The sequence below is a fragment of the Rissa tridactyla genome, chromosome 14 (assembly GCF_028500815.1).
Source record: "Rissa tridactyla isolate bRisTri1 chromosome 14, bRisTri1.patW.cur.20221130, whole genome shotgun sequence".
NCBI lineage: Eukaryota > Metazoa > Chordata > Aves > Charadriiformes > Laridae > Rissa > Rissa tridactyla.
The window spans coordinates 8,926,104-8,946,581 of NC_071479.1; the positions used below are offsets into that span (position 1 = coordinate 8,926,104).

Genomic DNA, 20,478 nt, shown 5'->3' on the forward strand with positions numbered 1-20,478 from the left:
TCACCCGCTCCCTTCCTCGGGGGCTGAAGACCAGCTTAGCATCTGTTTGGTGCTTTTCACAAATAACTGACGGCTGTTTACAAAATAGGAGAGGATTACCCAAGGCAGAAGGATTGTGCAACACTCCACCCTCACCACAGCAATCAGTGGTGGAAACCAGAGGACAAAAGAAGAAAGGGCAAGTGCCCTGAATCAGGGATTCATCTCCCCCCTCACATGCGACAGGACATACTGTGACCTGCTCAAAACGATCTGGAACAAGGGCAAAGCCCAGCTGGGATCATCAGTGGTGTCTGGAGAGGACAGCAAGCAGCACAGTCCTCTCTCAGCAGTTCTAGGCCTGGAAGGAAGGGCTGGCTATGTCAGCAATCACCCCCAGCTCGATCATTTTCAGCAGCCAGTTCCTCTCAGCAGTGATACTGTGCTGAAAGAGCTGCAGGGACAAGAGAGGTAAAGTTATAGATTATTCCTTTACAGTGCCCCTCATCCTGCCCAAAATGCACCAGATCCTGCTCAGCTCCCCTTTTCTGCAGCCCCTTGCAGGACTTCCATCGCACTGGACCCTCATCACCAAACTAGGACAGATGAAAGGCACCCTGAAGGTTCCAGCATCTGTGCCCAAGCTACTCTCTGAGAACAAAGAATGTTACAACATGTTCCCCTGGTATGACCCAGCAGGTAACGCCAGCCACAGCTACCAGACCTCTCAGCTGCTTGACTGCCAGCCTTGTCTGGTAGGTTCCCCTATGGACAACACCTTAGTTTGAAGGGAGGCATTTTCTACCTCTTTTTTCCATGAGTGACCCAATTGTAATAATGTATTGGCGTAGTATTGGCATGGTTGCCAGGGTAACCAAAGCCTGCAATATTGACCTCTTGGCACATATGGAGGGCTAAGTTCAAAGCAATGATTCCCGTGGTGGCATATCTCTGGGAAGGGAAAAGAGAGAACATCTGTTTAGGATTTCAGACTCATACTTTTACAATACTGACACCAGCAACACCTTTGCAGCTGGGACCAGTAGCTTCTTCCACACTCAATATAGCAAAAAAATAAAATAATAAATTAGGACAGGTGCCCGGACAGAACTCCCAAAACTCACACAAGGAGAAGCTTAGGAAAAGGCGCTGCAGAAGGTGAGGGCTCATGAACATACAGCCTCTGGGTTGATAGAGCATAGAGCTCCATGCAAATCAAAAGCTTTGAATGGAAGAAATCAGCACAATTTTAACAAATCCACATCCATGACAGAGTCTATAAGGTCTCTGCATCTCTTTTTCATGTGTCTCTTTGTGTGTATTCCCAGCTGGCAGCCCTTGTGTGATACCTCACTTTTAATCCACGTATTAAATTCCTGTCCCTGGCCTGCGTGCTACAAAACTGCCTTCTTCTCACGTAAAGCTAACATGGCCAAGTACAAAATCAAACGCTGCCTTAAAAGCCTTGCGAGTGAGCAGCACAGCCACCACGCTCGCGGGAGGCTGAACATGCTCTCGGGTCCCCCAAGCCTAACCAAACACTGCACCCCGCGCCTGAATTTGCACTTTCCAAACATTATAGCAGGGAAATGTACTTTTTTTTTTTTTTTACAGCATTGCTTCAGCAGTCAGGAGACCTGGCATCTAATCTCAACCCCAGCCTAGAGTCAGTGCACGACCTTGGACAAGGTTATTTTACCACACCAGGCCTTCAAGCTTCTCCTGCGTTTGTTGCAGATTATAAACATATCCTAGTAGTGCCTGGCAGGCTTAAATTTAATTAAAGATTGCACAGCACCATCATAAAGATCATCAGGACCAAAGACAAAGTATCATTAGTTTCATTAATGAAATAATCCTCCATCGTGCAGCGAAGGGGAAAACTGCACTCCAGAAGCAGTGGGCATAACAGCCAGCCTCAGGCCAGAGATCTGTTAGAACAGAGTGTTTTAAGAAATACCAACCAAAATTCCTCCCATTTTATTCTGGCTAATTATCAGTAATGGTCTTCAGACAGGGAAAGCACAGGAACACATGTGAAAGGTCTGCTCATCACCAGAGAACCAGGTTTTCTGAGGTCTAGAACTATGGACAGAAATACAACTCTAAACAGGGATTTGAATGTAAATGGCAAGGGGTAATGGGCAGACTGGAATAAGGATAACACTGCAGTGCCCTGGCAGGCAGAGAAAAGTCTTCCTTTTCTGGGTAGGAACAGGGCTTCAAACCTGAAGCAACACGTTATAGGAAAAGACTGCATTTACTAGGGGAAGGGAGTAGCTGGTCTAATGAAAAGGTTTCCTCTTCCCTTGCATGGCCCTGAAGCAGTAGGGTGTAAGGGAAGACACAGAACGCTGATGCTCATCTGTCTGCTCTCCAGTGTGGTATCGTACCCCACTTGACGCATTCAGCTGCAGCAGTTTGTACGTCGCTTCATAGGTGACATATGGGTTGAGAATACGTAGCTGAGAGACATTCCCCCTCCACTCCCGGGGGGGCTGGCGCCAAACCCCCACCTTCGTCTGCAGGAGAAAGGCAGAGAGATACTTGAGGCATGCCCATGCACAGCAGACAGTGCCATGATAAGGACCCCTGAGTTAGCTATCGTCCACTGCTCTGCCTGGGTGCTCAGAAGGACTCAGAAGAGTTCAGAGGAACAAAGGATCTCCCAGTCTTTTCCACTCATTCCCATACACCTGTCTCCAGTGTGGCTGAGACTGGGGTCTTTCTAATTAGTGAAAAATAAGGTCTCAGGTGCATTATGCAGCTCATTAAATATCTGAAAGATAGATAATTATTAGAGCTATTGAGTATGTCACTACAAATAACCTGGTTTCAACCTTCCCTCATGAAAGACATCTCACCTTCTTCCTTGTTTTCAGCAATACTTCCCTTAGCCAGAGGAAATCCAGGGGCTTGAATGGGACTAACACCATCAGCGTATCATTGTCACTGTTTTCCAGAGGGTTAGGCAGAGCCGATTCAGGGAAGAAGAGACGGATGCTGGTTCTCTCACCCACATCTTTCTTGTGCTCTTTTACTGGAGCATCATTTAATCTGGGAATCAAAGCCAGAATTTGTCCATTTTCAGTATGACTTGTTTCCAACCATGGAGGCAGCCGTGTGCTGTCAGGTACATGACTGGCCGCATAAACTCACTTGAGGGCACCAACACACGTTATGGCCCAACCTGTCGGTCTGGTTCCACGGTATGGGGCACCTCACACAAGCACACCATAGTGCCTCCCTCATAATAAAAAGGCAGACAGAGGTGGCAGACAACCAGTATTTTTTAGATAGGGAAGTGACGCACAGAGAAATTAAATCACTTTCTCAAGTCAGAGTAAAAATGCCTAGTCCTGGGCTTGCCTGCCACTCCACTGAGCTGGAGATGGGTCCCAGGTACAACATCTGTGAACAGGTGGTACAAATTCTTGCTCCTCCAGTGCCTGTGCTTGGCCATGAACTCCAAGAAAGTTATTTGATTACCTTAGCTGATGGATATCACTCCTCAGTCTCTGCTTAATTAAGGCTTTAGTAAGGATTCAGTACCTTATGATAACGTGGTGAGAGTCAATAATTTTCCCAAAGCGTTGGCCATGGATGGAGTAGCCATTGCTGACCACAATGCACCTTTGGCACCATAAACTGGCAAAAGAATAGATTACAAGAGATTAAGTCCTTCTCTGACAAGTGTCTCCACCGGGTTAGATCAGCATCCCCGAAGGCCTTTTTGATGTTCCCAGGTAACTCCTGGGGTGGCATCAGAGAAGCAAAGCCCTGCCTAGCAGGACTCCAGCTGTATCCTAGACAGATGGGTCTTATCTTAGTGACCATAAGGCAATTCAGTGCCATTAACATACCAGTAAAATTGTGAAGGATCTCTGGTTAGACAGAGAATACGACACTAAAGAAATGGAGAGAAAGTCAAGTGTGGATACCCAGCAGACCAGTAGCTGAGAGGGTGAACGTCTGCTTAAGGCATGCAGTGTATTGTAGAGAGAAAGAATGAGAGGCCGCAGAAAAATTCTTCTAATGAATTAGATGAAAGAAGAAGGGCCCAAATGAAAGCATTTGCCAACAGCTGCCGCAGTCTACTTTCTGCTCTCCCTGAATGCAGACAGGCAGAACTGAGGGAGGCACCCAACTTTCCAAGCCCTGGACTGTCACACTTGGGATAGAGTTAGAGCAAGAGAAAATTGATGGGATGGGGCAATACTGAGAAGAAAGATCAGGGTATGACAGAAGTTAAAGGGAGGGAGCTGTGATCTAGCAGCTTAAGTTCATCAGTACCAAAGCTGCTTGAAAGGGCATGTTTAAAAGGGAGGGAGAGAGAAACCTACTGAGAGAGGAGATGAACAGTGACAGGAGTGAGAGGCAGAGAGGGCTGTGAAGTTGAGCACTAAGAGAGAAAACTTTGAGTAGCAGCAGAAACTGTGGCTCTCTACCCAACTATCACTTCCCTCACATGCCTGCTCCCCCAACACCCATCTCCAGCCCAGCCTTCATACTGGCCAAAGGATCCAGGCAACTCCTGCTCTGGAAGAAGCTGCAGTGTGGTAAAGGCAGAGAGAACTGGAAGACAAGAAGTGGAAGAATCATCTTCAGGGAAGATATTTGGCCCCACCACTGCCAAAGGCCAACTCTCCTTTTTCTTCTGCCCTAAAGAGAAGGTTTCATCCTTTTATAAAGTTGCAGGACACTTTACATGGGAGAGTCTGCTCAAACACCACTCTTGTCACATCCATCTCTCCAAACCTGTCCAAACTGAGGCATTTTTTTGCATAAAAGGCATGCACTTTATGACCAGTGCTACCAAGCAATCAAAGCTGGTCTGTCATACCTCACTCTGTTGGCATTTGGTAACTTCCACAATGGCTTCTGCTCCGTCCACAGGAGCATCGCTGTCAGCCTTCCCCTTTCCATCCCTCCTGGCACAGCTAGAGCCTGGAGTTAAAGCACTGCCCCCCTCCTCCGTGACCACCATCATGGACTATGACCTTTTCTCAAAAGCACGCCATCCAGTCAGTCCAGACTTCCCCTGGTGCACCCTGGTGCCCAGCTGTATTTCCATCTCCTCTGCAGCACACAAGGCTGCCCCATAAGGGGGAGGCTCTCCAGTTGCACACTGTCCGTCCAAGACATGACAATGCTGAGGGCAGAGCATTGCAATACCTGAACTCTGCAGTCCAAAAGGCAGTTTACAGAACCACAGAACTTCTTCAAGCTCTCCTTTAAAAGGTCTGTCCATGAGTGAGCATAAGGATTTGCTGGTCAGAAAGGCTTCCAGTGAGATTCAAACCTACCAAGAGAGATTCAGAGAGGCAGCGGTTTAGGGATGAGTGGATCAGTCAGAGCAGTATCAGACATAAGGACTAGGGCAGCTGAAGCAGGCTGCATAATGAAGGGCTTTGGAAAGCTACTGAGCTATCCTGAAGCACTTCCCAGAAATGACCCACATCTTTTAAATACAGTCCTTACTGCTGTTTCTAATCCACCTTCTGAGCAGCAGTGACAGCAAAATCTCATTTCCCTCCAGTTCTGGCCCTCCAGTTCCTCTCCCTTTTCAGTCATTCCTCTTTCTGTACACGCTCACTTATTCATCCTTTCATTGTTTATCCACAAGAGGAGAGAGGGGCAGAATTCTGGTTACATTTCCCATTTCATTTATTCTTTCACTTCGTGACAAAGCTCATGACACCCATGACAAAGCCTCGCTGCACACTGATCAGTTCCACAGCGCATCTTTGCCTCTCTGATTGTCCTTCAGAGGACATTTTACACACGCATGTGCATTGCCTCATTCTGATGGCCTGTTGACTCACTTGTAGTGATGTCAAGATGCCATTGGGCAACAGTTAGCTGAAATTACCTCTGTTTCCCTTCCTGTGTATCTGCAGGTAAACCTCAGGTTTCCAGTCTCCACACATCAGCACCCATTGAGACACTGATTCATCTCTCAACAATATTCCCCAAACAAATGAGACATAGTTAACAAACCTTCCAAGAAAAGAATTTCTCCACGCAAAGCGTCTACGGCAAGCACCAAGATACTTCCTCTGAAAGAAACAGGGTTAATTTCCTGCTAGACACCGTGGCCTTCAGTGGCCTAAGAATCAGTGGTAGTTCTGGAGGTCTCTTTAAGAGGTCTACCAATGCAGGGTTTTGAGCTCCTGACCATGTTGTCCTGTCTCCCAGCTCCTGACCAATTCCGTCCTATGAACAGGATGCACCACTCCAAGAGCACATAAAGGGCTCCTTTCCACAAAGGAATTTAGGTGGAAACAGATCTCAGGAGAGCTAATGCCAAAGTTAGGTCAAGCTGTTCAGGACCTTCAATAGCTTGAGTTTTAGAAAATCATCTGCCTCAGGTGAGCCTCATTTGTTCCTCCAGATAGAGCCAGGCAATGAACAGCACTGTGGGATGTCCACAAGGCACTCTGGAAGTGACCGTCATCAGCAGGGAATCTCTGCTGCAGGCTAGCCAGGGCATCTCCAGGCTCACCGACACTGCTTCATCCTGCTACTTTTTTGTCTGCCCTGCCCTCAAGTCCCTGCCAGGCAGAACACAGTCCTCCAAGTTCCCGGGGATTCACATTATTGAGTGAGCTGCTTCTCACCCAGGTTTTATCCTGGGATGGTGCTTGCCTTTTCTTTCCACAATAATGGATTGTCGCCCACCTCTAACCCAGACCAGAGTAGCACTGAGGTCAGAAAAAGAAAGGAAAAAAGGTAACTTACTCAACGTGACTTTCATGTGAGTTCATCACAGAGAAGTACAGGCTCTGCACGCACAGACCTGCAGAAGGCAATGGAGAGGCTGACACAGGTGGAGCAGCCACACAGCCACAGCGCTACAGCTGGGGCCACCCCACTGTGCAGCCCACAGGACCTCTCTCCCCTGACAGCATCTCCCGAGCCCCTGCAGCCATCAGACCTGCAGACGAGCAGACCCTGTTTCAGAGTCTGGAGCCTCCAAGTGGCTGCATTTGAGTAAGCCCCTTGTTAGACATCATTAAACGGGGCCTTCTGGTGATGAACCCTAGTAAATGCAGCATCCTTTTTCCCAGCAGCTAAGGACACTCGCTTGCAAGCTCAAGCCTCACAGCACTCCAGCGATTGCTCACATCAATCTGTAAAATGACACATAATGACAGTGCAGAGCGGGGAAGGGACTGGCTGTGGCACTCCCTGAGCTGGACAAGCCCTCGGCTCCTCACCACAGTCCCTGTGGGGCTGGCCTGAACCCAAAGCCTGGCTCCCCTTCCCTGCACCCACAGCCCTGCTGGCCATGCCCACTGCTGGGGCGAGCTCTGGAGTCCCACATCAACAGGACAGGCTCCCTCGCTCTTTTGTCTCCACAGCCATCAGCAGGTTGTTCCTTGGGATGTGACAGGGGGACTGTGAAGGCCTTCAAACAGCTCCCATTGCACAAAGTGATCCGTTATCCCACAGACAGGCAGTAGGATGCAGATGCAACACACACCATGGTGCTTGGGTACATGCCCAGAGGACAGAAGCCTTTGCTGAGGACAGCAAAGGCTCGCAACAATAAGAAGAAGTGTCCATGCAGGAGAAATCCTCCAGTCCTGACCAGGGCTGCTTCCCAGGCTGAAATCAAGAGTTTCATGCCAGAGAAAAGATGAACCAAAAGCAGTTCTGTAACATGGACGATAGCTTGTCTGAGTGGCTCTTCACCTTGATCAAGGTGCTGTGCTGATTAGAGGATAAGCTCAGCTCACCCTGAGTGCCCTGCTTCACACAGGTGAATTTCGAACTGCATATGCAGAACGGAAGAAGTCTTCCGTTATTCGCACCCACCTAAATAAAATGACACTGGTCACATCTTGGCCATTAAGCAGCTATGACTTTTTCTGTGACAAACCAGCAGCCTTTAAATGATGGTATGAAGTTAGAATTGGGTTTCTTTTACTCTTGGAGGGAGATCACAAGCTCGTACAAGCAGCACAGGTCTCTCCTGGACCTCCCACACACACCACACAGGGGCTTTCATCAGCCGATTACTTCTGGGCTGCTACACATGTACACACAACACAGGTAAACACCCACCTCTGGACCCTAATCCTGCAAAGATCGCAGCAGCATTTATCAGAGGGTGACTGCTAGACCTCCCCCACACACTGAGGAATTTAATTTGTGTATCACAGAAGCACATTAACCCTGCTCCAGCCTCCCACAGCCCTGTGCACACATATCACATAGGATGCAGGCCTTGCACGGTGTTTGCAAATATTAACCCTTTTGAAAGAAGTTATTCCTTCTCCGCCCTTGCTGCAGAGGAGAGAATTCATTTTACAATTGTGCAAAAAACCAAGATGATCTTCACACTTTGGGAAAAAAGTGCCCTTTAAATGCTTTTCTACTCTCCACATCCCCAAAGACATCCAAGATGACTTGATTTCCTAAAAATACACCCAAAACAGGCCCAGATAAAGCCTCTCTGAAGAAGCCCAGCTTTGCTAGTGACAAATGCTGGTGCAAGGCCTGTGCGCAGGAGAGCTGCACACGGTGGGGCCATTTGCAGGACGGGAACACAACTGCTGGAGCAACACACAGATAAAGGGGGGACCCAGTGACCAGGGACTGTGCTCCTGTTGCTGATGCCCATGTGTTGGGAGCACAAGTCCCCCCGATCTCAGGCTGTGGAGACACCTAGGGCTGCACGTGTCTGATTTAAATAAACTTGTCTTCTCCCTCCCTTCTTTTGTCACTTCCCATTTTTGGGGTCTCTCCAATGAAGACATCAGTGGCCAGGGGGGTCCTCTCCTTCTGTAGAGCCTCAGCCCAGCAAGGCCCTAGCACAGGGAGACACAGCGGCGAGCGCTGACTGGGAGAGAGCAGGGCTCAGCACACAGTGAGGTTTTCTTACCCACACAGAGCCGCATCACCAGCTTTTTCCAGTGGAAGAAGGCAAAGAAGAGTCTCCCTGCTGCGGATCTGGCATTCATGCTGTCTCCATGCACAACCTGCAGAACAGTGGAGATGACACAAGTCAAAACCAGGGCTGATAAGCTTTTGCCTGGCACTTTTGCAGAGACAGACAGGCTGGGCACTTGTCCTGCAAGCCTAGAATTCCCAATGCCATGCCTCTGTCCCTACAGCGTTGGTCCCCTCCACTCTCTGTCTGTTGACCCACAATACTCTCATGCACAGAGAAGAGAGGCTGCGTTGGGTCAAGCCCTTCTCTCACTGTTTTGCTGGGTGCTGGAGGCAACAGGTAAGTCCTCAAACTCCCTGCCACCATAAGCAGGTCTCACTCATACCCTGAGCACCAGAAGCAGTCTCTGAATCAGGAACAGCGACCAGGATCAGCGCAGCTCATCCCACCACCTGCACAGGACCCATGGTCACAGCTAGCATATCCAGTAAGCACTGGAGGCACCTAACCGCTTTCCGGGGGATGTTTCTTTCTCACAGCCCCACAATTTGTTCCTCTGAGAAGGGAAAAGAGAGTCCGCAAAGTGCTGCTTTGACTGCCAAGCAATAAAGTCCTGTGATCAATTCTCGTAAGCCATGGAGTTTGTAGTGTTTAGGTGTCTGAGTTTGACTGACAGCCTTAATTATATAGGGACAGCATCACAGCTCAAAGAGACGATTGCTGGTTCAGGCTGGTGAAAAACAGGAATAATATGCTCCTCTTTTAGAGGGATGGTGCAGAAAGTGAGCAGTCAGCGTACCCACCTGATGGTGATCATCTAATTATCCTCAATGAGCTAGACACAAATCCCAGCTCAGTGGGGGAAGTGCTCTGTGATGCTCTCAATCCACCCTCTTCCCCTTATACCCTGGCCTGGAAAAAGACCTTTGCAAGGCTGATTAACCCATCCAAGCAGCTCCTTCTGCTCACTGCCACCCAGCTGGAGCCCCACTGCCCTCTGAAACCCAGGGCTGGCAGCTGCTGGTTCCAGCGACCCTTCAGCTGTGGGCAGCACCTGCCGGCCTTAAAGGGGAAGCCCTGGTAGTCTGGGGTGCTTTGGCAAGGCAGGGTGTTTTTCTGGGTGGATGGATCTAATTTAGGGGAAACATTTAAGGGAAACACTGGGAGCATTTTCCAGAAAGATCTTAAGATAGGGGTGTAGGATGAGGTAGCTTATCTCTTCTGGCTTCACACCTACTGTAGGCTTGAGTGGGTACCCTTCGGAAGTTGCTTTCTTTGCTTAAAAATACAAGGAAGGAAGGAGTTCTCTTACCATTTTTCCTGCAGGAAAACCTTGCAGGCTCACACTGTGCTTTTGCTTATAAATGGGGTCTCCCTTTCTCCTGCTCTACCAAACTTTGCAGGCAAAACTAGGTGCAATGTTTTTGGTCCCTAACTAGATTTAGGGAGAAAACCTTCAGGTCTGAGCAGCAATTTTGTACTTGCAACTTCCCATCCCTCTCATCTCTCCCTGGAGTTAACGTTGGCCTGGCACATGTAGGAGTTTCTTGCTGTTTTCTTCTGCTGTGCTTTCCCTGGGGGCAAGCTAAAGCCAAGGGAGAGCAGGTACAAGGAGTCCCATAATCAAATACAGCAACCACAGGGGACTAATGTAACATTTTGCTCTCAAGTGAAGGAAAGAGGCAGGGCCAAGGTAGGTAGAAGATCCTATTTCCTTCTTATTCTCAAGACACGATTATCTGAAACCAAGCCATTCCATCTGTCCTGCATACAGACTGGAGCGGGAGATGGAGGACAAGAAGTTTGAGGAAAGATCTCTTGTTGCTTGACAGAAACGTAGCTGGACTTTTTCACGCAGCTGGGGCTTTCACCAGCATCTCCCTCCTTGCATTGAGCAAAATAGTCCCAAAAGCCTGCATGCATATACGCACTCATTCATGCAAAATACATCCTGGCTGCCAAAGGGCTTCATTTGCCCATTTCTACTTCTCTCGAGTATTTTAGGATTCTTTTCACAGAGGCTTTTTATTTTTCTGTGTGATTTTTTTTTTTCCTCCCTTCCACTTTAATTAAAGTATTTGTCTCCACAGCAGGAAATGTAAACTATGCAGCAGGCAATCTTGATATATATTTTAAAAGAGGAAAAATTATTTAGCAAAGCTATTATCTTCAGATATGCACAGAAGCAATCACTAGGCCTATTCCTAGAAGCCAGAAAAAAATCAAAGGAAAAAAAAAAGGAAAAGAAGGATGCTGCTCCTTTAAAAACTAGAAAAAAAGTGATGAACAAGTTTTTAATTCTGTGCCTAGAAATGAAGGGTCAGATTTTTGGCACAGAAAAAGCCATTTCTCTTAGCAAAATGCAGGAGCTTTTCCCTAAGAAACAGCAAGAGCTGAGGAGCAGCTGAATTCTTTGAAAATCTGCTGCTCAGTATTATCACTGAAGAAGGGCTGGCTGCTAAAGCACTAGTGAAAACCTCATTTTGTCTAAGTTTAATTGGGAGCTGAGTGCTGCTGGAGATGTGGTCTGGGTTGTGTGTGCCGACTATATCCTGGGTTTGGAAATCAGCCCTCAGTGCCTGTGCTGTATGCTGTTCTTGGCTGCACAGGTGATCCGAAGGGGAAGGAGACAATTTACTACTCCGTGCCTCAGTTTCTCCATTTGCAAAATGGAGATTATCACAGTTCAGGCTACAAGCCTAAAATCATTGGCACAGAGCAGCTACGATGAGTCACTGCAGCAGACCAACAATAACACAAAAATACCTAAAGAGTTGAAGCACTCTCCATTCTTCAGAGAGCAATTGATTAGTTGAGCTATACTGTGATTTTTGTCCATCAGAGACTGCAAACTTGAAAAAAAAACAGCCTAGAAAATGAGAGTGCATTCTTGCTCATTCTTTTTCCCTCTTCCCACACCATTCCCAGCCTCTGCCTCCCCTGCTCCAGAAAAAAAAAAAAATTAAAAATCATCTTCTCTAAATATTGTTTCTTTCACATCAGCCCAGCAGGAGAGGCAGAAATCAAATTATAACCACTGAAATAACCATCAGCGCTTAGTGCCAGGAGGGTGGGTGTAGGCACTGGAACATTTTGCTTTAGGTTTCCAAAAAAAATAATAAAATCCATCTTTATTAAAATAAACAAGTGCAAAAGAAGAAAGAGAAAGAAAATCAATCAGCTGCATTTACAACAGGGAGATATCAAGCAAAGAGTGCTCCATCCAGAGAGACGAATAAGAGCTGCAGGAACCAGACCCCTTCTGTCCTTCTCTGTTGGAAGAGGTTTATTTTCCCTCCTCTCCTGATTCTGTGCTTTCTCTCCTGCATATATGTCTTGTTGCTTATGGAAAAGTCCTAGAGAGAGAACTTTTTCCTATGAGGACAACAGGAGGCAGAAAAGCAGAGCTATCCACCTTGTATCCACCAGATAATTCCAGACAACCTCTATGAAGGGGATCACGCTGGTTTTGATACCTACAGGATCTGGCAATAATTTGGGCAGAACTTGCTGGGTTTATACCTCTTCAATTCTTTGTAGATAAGACGAGATACATATCAGGATTCTCACATCCAGATATTTTTACAGAGTTTCTCTCCTGCAGGGATTATTTCAGGAAAAAGCATGTGCTACATGGAAATGCTGTTGCAGCCTTTCTTTTCATCTCTACAGCTCTCCCTGGTTTTTGGCTAGAGGACCAGTAACTTCAGGAACCAGCAAACTAACAAATTTGCTCGCTCTCTTCCAAAATCCATCTGCCAGCCAGCAGGATATTATCACACCAGACCTGCATCAGGCCTTGATTCTGACCAGTGTGTTATCTGAAGACCATCTCTGCCTGTGCGAGCTCAGGAGGTGAAGGCAGACAACGTGGCAGCAGCAGGGTCTGAGCAAGGGGCAGATTTTCTCAGTGCACCCAGATGGATGCATTTGGTGCACATTGGTCTACAGGTGCTACTGCCCAAAGTAGCCCTAGACCTGTCTTGCTGCCTGGCTAAGCACAGCCAGTATCGTTGGGAAGGCTTTTTTGGGCCTATGCAGAGAAGGGGAATGGTCTCCGGCATGCCAAGACCAGGGACCCCCCCACGTATAGCTGTGAGGAACCACTGCACAAAGCAGCTACTGTGCATTTTGGAAGATGCCAGCTCATGAGCACACACTCAGGCCCATGTTGCAGCACTACATGTACTTGTGTCCAAGCAGCCAGCAGCTTGGACCCAAGGCTTTGTCCTAGTTGGGGACAGCAGAGCACTGGGCATCACCACCCCCCAAACCTCCTGCCACACCTTGTCCCTGGAAAGCCGCTGCACCTGCAGCAGCTTCGCTTCCTTGGAGGGGTTAAAAATCCAGTTGAGTTGCAGAGGAGGCTGAGGCGGTTTTGCGCTCCTGCAGTGCCATCATGTGCTTTAGGTACGCACTGCAGAGACATTCCTGTCTGACAAAACTTGCAGGGGCCAAGGAGGCAGAGGAGCTGGTGAGCAAAACCTCAGTGTCCCTGGGTATCCCTGGAGATGGCATGTCCCAGCTCCCGGCACTGACCACCCAGGAAGGTCTTGTGGCCACCACCACACCATGCACACGCACACCAAGAGGCAGACACAGGGGAGCCCCATGCCATGATGCTCTCTGGGCAACCAAATGTTTCAGCAATTTCAATGCCCTTCGGTACAGCACTACAGGACTGAAATCAGGCCCACGTCCCACAGGGCCATTGTAGGCTACAGAGATCTCAGAGGGGAACCGCAAAGGGTCCCCCAGGAAAGGAGCCATGGAGTGGAAAATGGGGATTTTGCCCTCTGTATCGCCTGGAAAATTCCCCACCCTGGACATTTCCCAATAGGCTCTTCTTGCTGCTTAACAAACCCTGCTCCAGCCATGGCAGGTCCTCAGCTCCTGTCAGCGGGCGCTGTGCCACATTGTTAAGTGAAGCCATGGGAGAGTGCGCTCATTAACAACGCCGGCAAACAACGTCATGATGCCATGACAGCACCTGCCGTGACAGCACCTACGATGACAGGACAGCTGCAAAGTGCCCCGATCAGTGATGGCAGCAGTGACTGGCAAACACAACACGGTCTTCTGCCACCTCAGGGGACCTGGGAAGGCAACGTCCAGCAGCAGAGCTGTGGGACAGAGGAGCCCTGCACCGTGCAGAGCGTGGGGAGGGCAGGGCGCATGGTTGGCAGCTCTCGGGGCCACTTGTGTCACTGCATTCCCTTTGCTTGCTGCTGTGTGGTGCCCTGGTGGGAAAAGGCACCTTGGGATGCTGCAGCCATGTCTCTCAGGAGCATCTCCCCTGCGGTCAGCAGGGGTCCTGCCCCTCCACAGGGCTATCACTGTGCTGCAAGGCCTATTGCCCCTTCCCATTCCCCTAGTCCCCTCCAAGGCACGTCTCCAAATGAAACCCGCCTTCAGCCTTCATGTTTTCTCCCATTGCTCTAATGCCAGCTTTCCATCCCAAAGCTTTGGCAATTCATCTTGCCCTCCACAGCTCCGGCCTTTCTTCCCCCTGAGCCTCAGACAAGCAGCAAAATATGCAAGCAAGGCCTGGAGCCTAACCGAGCCCTAGCCTATTCTGCAAGGAAAAAATGAGCTATTGCATGGGAAAAATGAGCGACTGTGAGAGAAAAATGACTGATTGCAAGGGAAAAATGAGCTAATGCAAGAAAACCCTAACCATTCGGGGCAGAAGCCCCGCAGGGCAGATAGAAGGGGATGGATCTACATGTGCTGTCAGGCTCAGGGAGAGACAATGGCTCTCAGAGCCCTGGGGGATCCACACGCTTTCCCACATCTCGCTGGCTTGTGGTCCAGCCTGACTCAAGCAGAGGGGAAGATGTGCACGTCAGGAGGCCCCAGTTTCCCCTCCAGTGCCACCAGTTCTGGAGCTGGAGCCCAAAGCAGAGACTGTCCCAGTGAGCGCTGAGCACCTGGGAGGACACACCAGGAGGAAATGGACGGAGAGCAATGAGAAGAAAAGCCTTCCAGGGCTTGTTGTGCTTGTGCCTGGCAAAGAAGGCTGCGGCCAGGTCCAGGCCTGCACGCTCAGGGGTGAAAAGCAGATGCTGTGAGCAGCAGCACTGGGGGGACAGGCACGGTGGCAGCACGGGGCACTCCTGGCTTCACGGAAACAAATCTGGCTCTTGCACTCCCCAAGAAAACAAAAATAAAAGAAATAAAGTCAAAAAATTTTAAAAAGCACCAGAGGGGAGGAAAGCGGAGCAGTCTGACAGCGGCTGGGGCGCACAATGCAGGGCACACCGCTGTCTAGCTGCACCAGGGCCTGGGCTGTGAAACCAACTGCTGAAGTAGCCATGGCCTGAAATAGCTTTTCTGTGGTGAAAAGGAGGAAAACGAGGCCTGGTGTGAGGCGACGGCGGGCAGCAGCACAGGGGCTCCTCCGCCAGGCCCCTGCTTTTTCCTCCTGCCCTGCCAGCCTGGGCAGCCATGTGGAAGGGGACCCCTGCCCAAACGCAGGCGGGCCCTGTCCCCACACACGCCGCGGAGGCCTCCCCCATGTCACCAGGTCCCCCTGTCCCCACACACTGTGGAGGACTCCCCTGTGCTACCAGGTCCACCTGTCCCCACACCCCGCAGAGGCTTCCCCCATGCTGCCAGGTCCCTGCCTTCGTCCTCGCTAGGACTGCTCTCAGTGAGGGGTTTGCATTGGAGTCCCCTGCACCAGGCCAGCCTGCAGCAGCTTTAACGCTTCAGGGCTGGAAGGGGCCCTTGTCTTTCCTCACCAGCCAGCTCACATCCAGCTGCCCTTAGTCACGGTGGCCTTTGTGTCCCCAGAGCGACAGCCCCCCTCCAGGCATGCCACAGCTGTGAGGCACTGAGCAGGCCCCATGAGCCTGGCAGCCATTTTTAGCCCCTGCCTGCACACCATGCAGGCCCGTCCCCATTTCCCTGCCCTTATCGGGCACCACAGATGCTGGGGAGGCACGGCCATGGGGGGAACAAAACGGGGCCACCACTCTGCTTTGAATCCCAGCCCTGTCCCGGCTGCCAGCCATCTTCACCCCGAGCCAGTGGCACCTACCATACCATGGGCCCCCTGTACGCTCCCGGGGCTGGGGATGAAATCCCTGGAGCTGATGAAACCAGTCCACAGAAGCGGGTGGCTGGGGGGATTTGTTTTCCTGGGAAGCTGCTTTTTCAGGCTGGGTACCCACCACAGTGTTCCCTGGAAAGGAGAGGGTAAAGGGGTGACTCGCCGCCCCACCACAACGCCCGGCGGAGACGAGGAGGGGTGAGGTGGGATGTCAGGGGACGGTGTTCCCGTGGAGAAACTCAGCCCAAAACTTTCCTCTGTGAAACCTTTTTTCCTCAGAAGTTTTGACTTTTTAATCCAACTAACAAGGAAACGAACTATTTAGGCTGAAAGTGTTAGAATTAGCTTTGGCGATGCCCCCACCTCCGCACCCAATATATTCCTGGTTCACCCTCACACGACAGCTCTCTAGCTGGACTGTCTTCACTGCAATACGTGGCTTTGGCTGGCCAGGTTCAGTTATTACTTTTTAATGAAAAAAAAAGATATTGGGTAGAAAGTATGTTCTTCGCAAACAAATAAAGAAATCAAGGATCTGCCCCAACCAGATTCTGACAAAAATTTCTACTCAGAGGAAATTTATGCCAGCATAAATGGATGAAAAAAGTTATTAGAGCGGAATCACAATATTTTACATTCATTTTATAGCAAGCTAAATGACAGCAAAAACATAAGCAAAATTAGAGGCGTTCATACATTTTCATTTCTTTCCTCATTGCATTTCCTCACCTTTCCTAGCCTGCTCCATCTGGAGGCATGTTTCCAGCCAGGCATGCCTGGCAAGGAGTCAAGGGCAGAGGGACGCCCTCAGACCAGTGTCCAGGGCTGATTTTGGGTAACAAGAGAGAAAGAAAAGCAAGATCTATTTAACCTTACACTCTTTGTTAAAGCTGTATAGAAAAGCATTGTGGTAGAGAGGACTCTGACACTGTCCATCCCACGGACACCCTTAACATGTGCCTTCTAATGCTGTGAGCCAAAAACTTCCTACAGGCAACTATTCTCTCAGTCCCTTTTCTACATAAGCATATGTTTAATTTGATATCACGTTGACAACAGTAGGATGCAAGCAGTTCTGTTTAGATGCTCTCCTGATGTGGGTGTCTAGCTACCGATCAGCCCTATCCCTCTTCCTTCCCCCACTTTGAGTCACACTTCCCAAATTTTTTTGCCGGCGGTGGTGTCTATTTTAATAGATGGGAAAGAGATGTCTCTTCAGACTTACTGTGCTGCAGTCAGCAACCACCTAGCTAGGAGTTGCTGGATTGCTGTTTTCTAATTACCCCTTGCATACCCAAATACCTTGCAGGCAGTGGCACAGTGGGAAGAGGCTGGTTTTCAGGTTCTCCCCATGCCTGGAAAGGCAGCAGGCAGCCCCATGTCTGCTCAGCATCCACTACTCCCACAAGGGCCAAGCCTGTTGCAGTGTTTTGGCCCAGAGGCAGAGAAAACCCATCTTTGATTAGAGATAAGCAGGATGTTTTCCATTCAGAACTTCCAAGGAGATATTAGACAGGATCAATGGAGCAAACTTCTCTTTAAACAACCATCTGCAGAAGACAGAGATCCAGAGTTAAGAGGGAAATGAGCTGTCTGACACAAAAGTACTGTCCTTTGATTTCATCTTATCCCTATGCCAAAGCAACCAGCCCTTAGGAGTATAACGTGCTTTGGCGCTTATGGAAACAGCGTTCTGCGGTCTGGAGGCTTTGCACAGAAGCTGGGGAAAACTCTGTTTTGCCCTAGAGCAGATGCATGTCAGCAAGGAGGGGGGAGGTCTGAAGTGGCAGTTTGCCATCACGTACCAGCTCCGGGAGGCGATGGGCGCTGCTCCTAATTGCACTGACCCCTCTTGAAAGCAGGTTAAGCCCTTCCTGTACAAGTGGGAGCTTGTGTTTCACGTATTTACACAGGATGCCTGCAGGAGGGCCAAAACAAATCACCAGAGCAGACAGAGCTTGAGGGCTCTGCCAGATATCTCCTGGTAAATTGAGTTATGATGCTGCATGACCCTTGTGTCTGCTGGACGCTGCCGTCCCACCACAACCGGCCGATCCCACTGCAGATATCTGCTGGAGCCCTCGCTCCCCACACTCCACCAGAAGAGGCAGAGGAGGAGGCACGAAGGCACCGCATGCGAGCTGCCAGCCACCCACTTGCGTCTGCCAAACTTCCCAGCCCGCTCCCCCAGCCCAGATGAATAGTGTAGGTTTGGTCACGCCACCGAGGAGCGTCACCGCTTCAAATCATGAGACTGACTTAAAAATAATAAATGGTGATGAGTGAAAAATGCTCGCTTCCTCTTCATCTCTCTGGGGTTTAGGAGGGTTTTTGCAAGCCTTTAGAACTCCGTTTTTCAGGTTTTCCTGTGATGGCTCAAAGTTTGTGTTTGCTTTGGTGAAACCTTATGACTCTTGTAATTAAAAGGTCCCAAAACCAGGACTTAGAAGTTAATAAAACAAACAAAAATTCCAGATATTACTGTATTTGCAATAAAGGCCGCCAGAGCAGGCTACAGTAAAAGGAGCTCTTTGGTTAAGCAGTTTTTTTGCCTGTGTATTTACAGGATTTACTGAGGTGCAGGAGCAATGGACATAAACCGACATGGTGACAGGGATGTGTTTTTTAAGTTCTGTAAGTAATTCGTATAACTTCAGCGGAGGGTCTTGCTTTCTGTGCCATCCCCTTTCCACAGCAGCTGCATCACCTGAACTGGTGGCTGCCACCAGCATTCCCTTATGCATTTGCAAACAGACCGTAATACAGGTAAGGCCCCTGGCTCCCCTCCAAGTTCACCACTGTAGGTACCAGAGGCAGAAGGTATCCATGGGCACAGGCAAGCTGACATGCCCTGTGAAATCAGACTGTCCACTGCAGACTTACCAATTCTGGTCTCTGTTAGCCCAGGCTTCTCTATGCCGCTCCCTGTTTTGTGAGCCAGACATGTCCAAGGGATGAGAGTTGAAGGGAGAATGATTTTTCACTGTCTTTTTAATGCAAGAACCGGGAACATCGAGTTAAATTAGTAGGTGATATGCTGAAAACAAAATAAGATATACAGCTTCACACAGGAGAACTATGGGACTATCTGAGTGAAGATTTTGTGGAAGCTCAAAGTTTGCATAACTTTAAAAAATGACTAGGCAAGCTCGTGGAAGAAAATTCCAGTCAGAGCTAGAAACCACAAAGATCTCCCTGGGCTGCAGACTGCTGGAGGCTGCTAGAGAAACAGCACTCTCTGATTGACCTATTCCTATACATTTCCCAAAGCACTCGCTGTTGGTCACTGCTGGAGACAGAATACTTGGCTGGATGCACTTGCGCTCTGACCTAGCCTGGTCATTCTTTTTCTTTATTTATACTAGTGTATCAGCACTTGAGCGAGGCAGGATCTGTGCCATTGAGAAGCTGTTTTCCTGTTTCGTGAAAAAAAAAAAAATTAATCCTCCTCTGAAGCCTCAGTCTCATCAGGAATCAGTGTGGGACCCTGGGATGGCAAGTCAAGGGTCCAATGACTGACTGAGTAGGAACAGTCCCAAAACCACTAGCAGGGCTTTATTAATAGACAGCACTGTCAGGTAGCTTGGATGGAAAAACACATTCCTGCTATCAGCTCCAAAGGCTCAGCCTGGCAAAGAGTGTGACTGCAGATTGCGAGTGTCTGTTTCCTTTTCTTTGTTTCCTTGTTGTCTTTTTTAAAACAATCTGCCAATTCATCATTAAGAAATTAAATATTTTATAGCTGCTGTGATGCTGATGACAGGTGCCAGATTGATTGGTTCTGGCAGAGGAAATTTGCTGCTCATTTCTTCCCTTTGCAGCAATAAGTTATGTGCACAGGGGTAGAAAGAGGGAAGAGCTGAAGTCTCCAAGCTGTCCAGATCTGACCCAATAAAGAGTTTAAAAATAGGTACAATCTGGAAACGTTTTGGTGCCAACAACAACAAAAAAAAAAAGCCCAGCAAGAGTAGCTGCTTTTGCTAGTCCTTTACACAGCAGGTGGAAGGGGAGAGTCGTTGGCAGGGTTAGCAGAGGTGTCAAGGTTGCCCTGACTTACAGGACCCACAGGACAGTGCTGTTTCAAACCAGCCACAGCACTCCAAAAGGAATAATCATATAATTGAGCCACAGACCTTGAGCTTTGTTCTGGCCTCTGCCACTGACTTCTCATGCAGCCCTGAGTAACTCACTTCATCTCTGTCCCGGGGAAGTTAATACACCTGTCTTTTCCAGACTGGCCTATTTTAGACAGTTTCTGATCAGGAATGAGCTTATCTGCACAGCATCTGCCACACCAGGGAGGCATCAGCTGGCGTGGCCCAGCAAACCTCCCCTTCCCACATGCAACCTGCCTGCTCTCCCCACAGCCCCATCCTGAACGGACCCCATCTCATGTCCTGGGAGAAAGGGGATTTGGTAAGTCTGGCCCATCTTTGATCGCCTCCGCTGCCTCCTCCTCCACCGCCTTTCCATAAGCCAAGTTCCCCTGGGGCAACCTGGTTTATACGGCACTCGGCTGAGGAGACAGACGAGACACATTCCCAGA

General features: G+C 49.2%; 1 protein-coding gene across 1 annotated transcript; it reads right to left on the reverse strand.

Annotated features, from left to right (window-relative positions):
* Positions 1-334: 334 nt before the first annotated feature.
* LOC128917633 (CMP-N-acetylneuraminate-beta-galactosamide-alpha-2,3-sialyltransferase 4-like) lies at positions 335-13,811 on the reverse strand. Its single transcript, XM_054220979.1, is given in 14 exon segments — positions 335-433; positions 785-807; positions 810-930; positions 2,373-2,501; positions 2,844-3,036; positions 3,532-3,627; positions 4,491-4,554; positions 5,155-5,256; positions 5,259-5,281; positions 5,980-6,036; positions 6,158-6,195; positions 6,726-6,783; positions 12,371-12,410; positions 13,742-13,811. Coding segments are annotated over 14 exon segments (1,113 nt in total).
* Between the last annotated feature and the right edge of the window lie 6,667 nt (positions 13,812-20,478).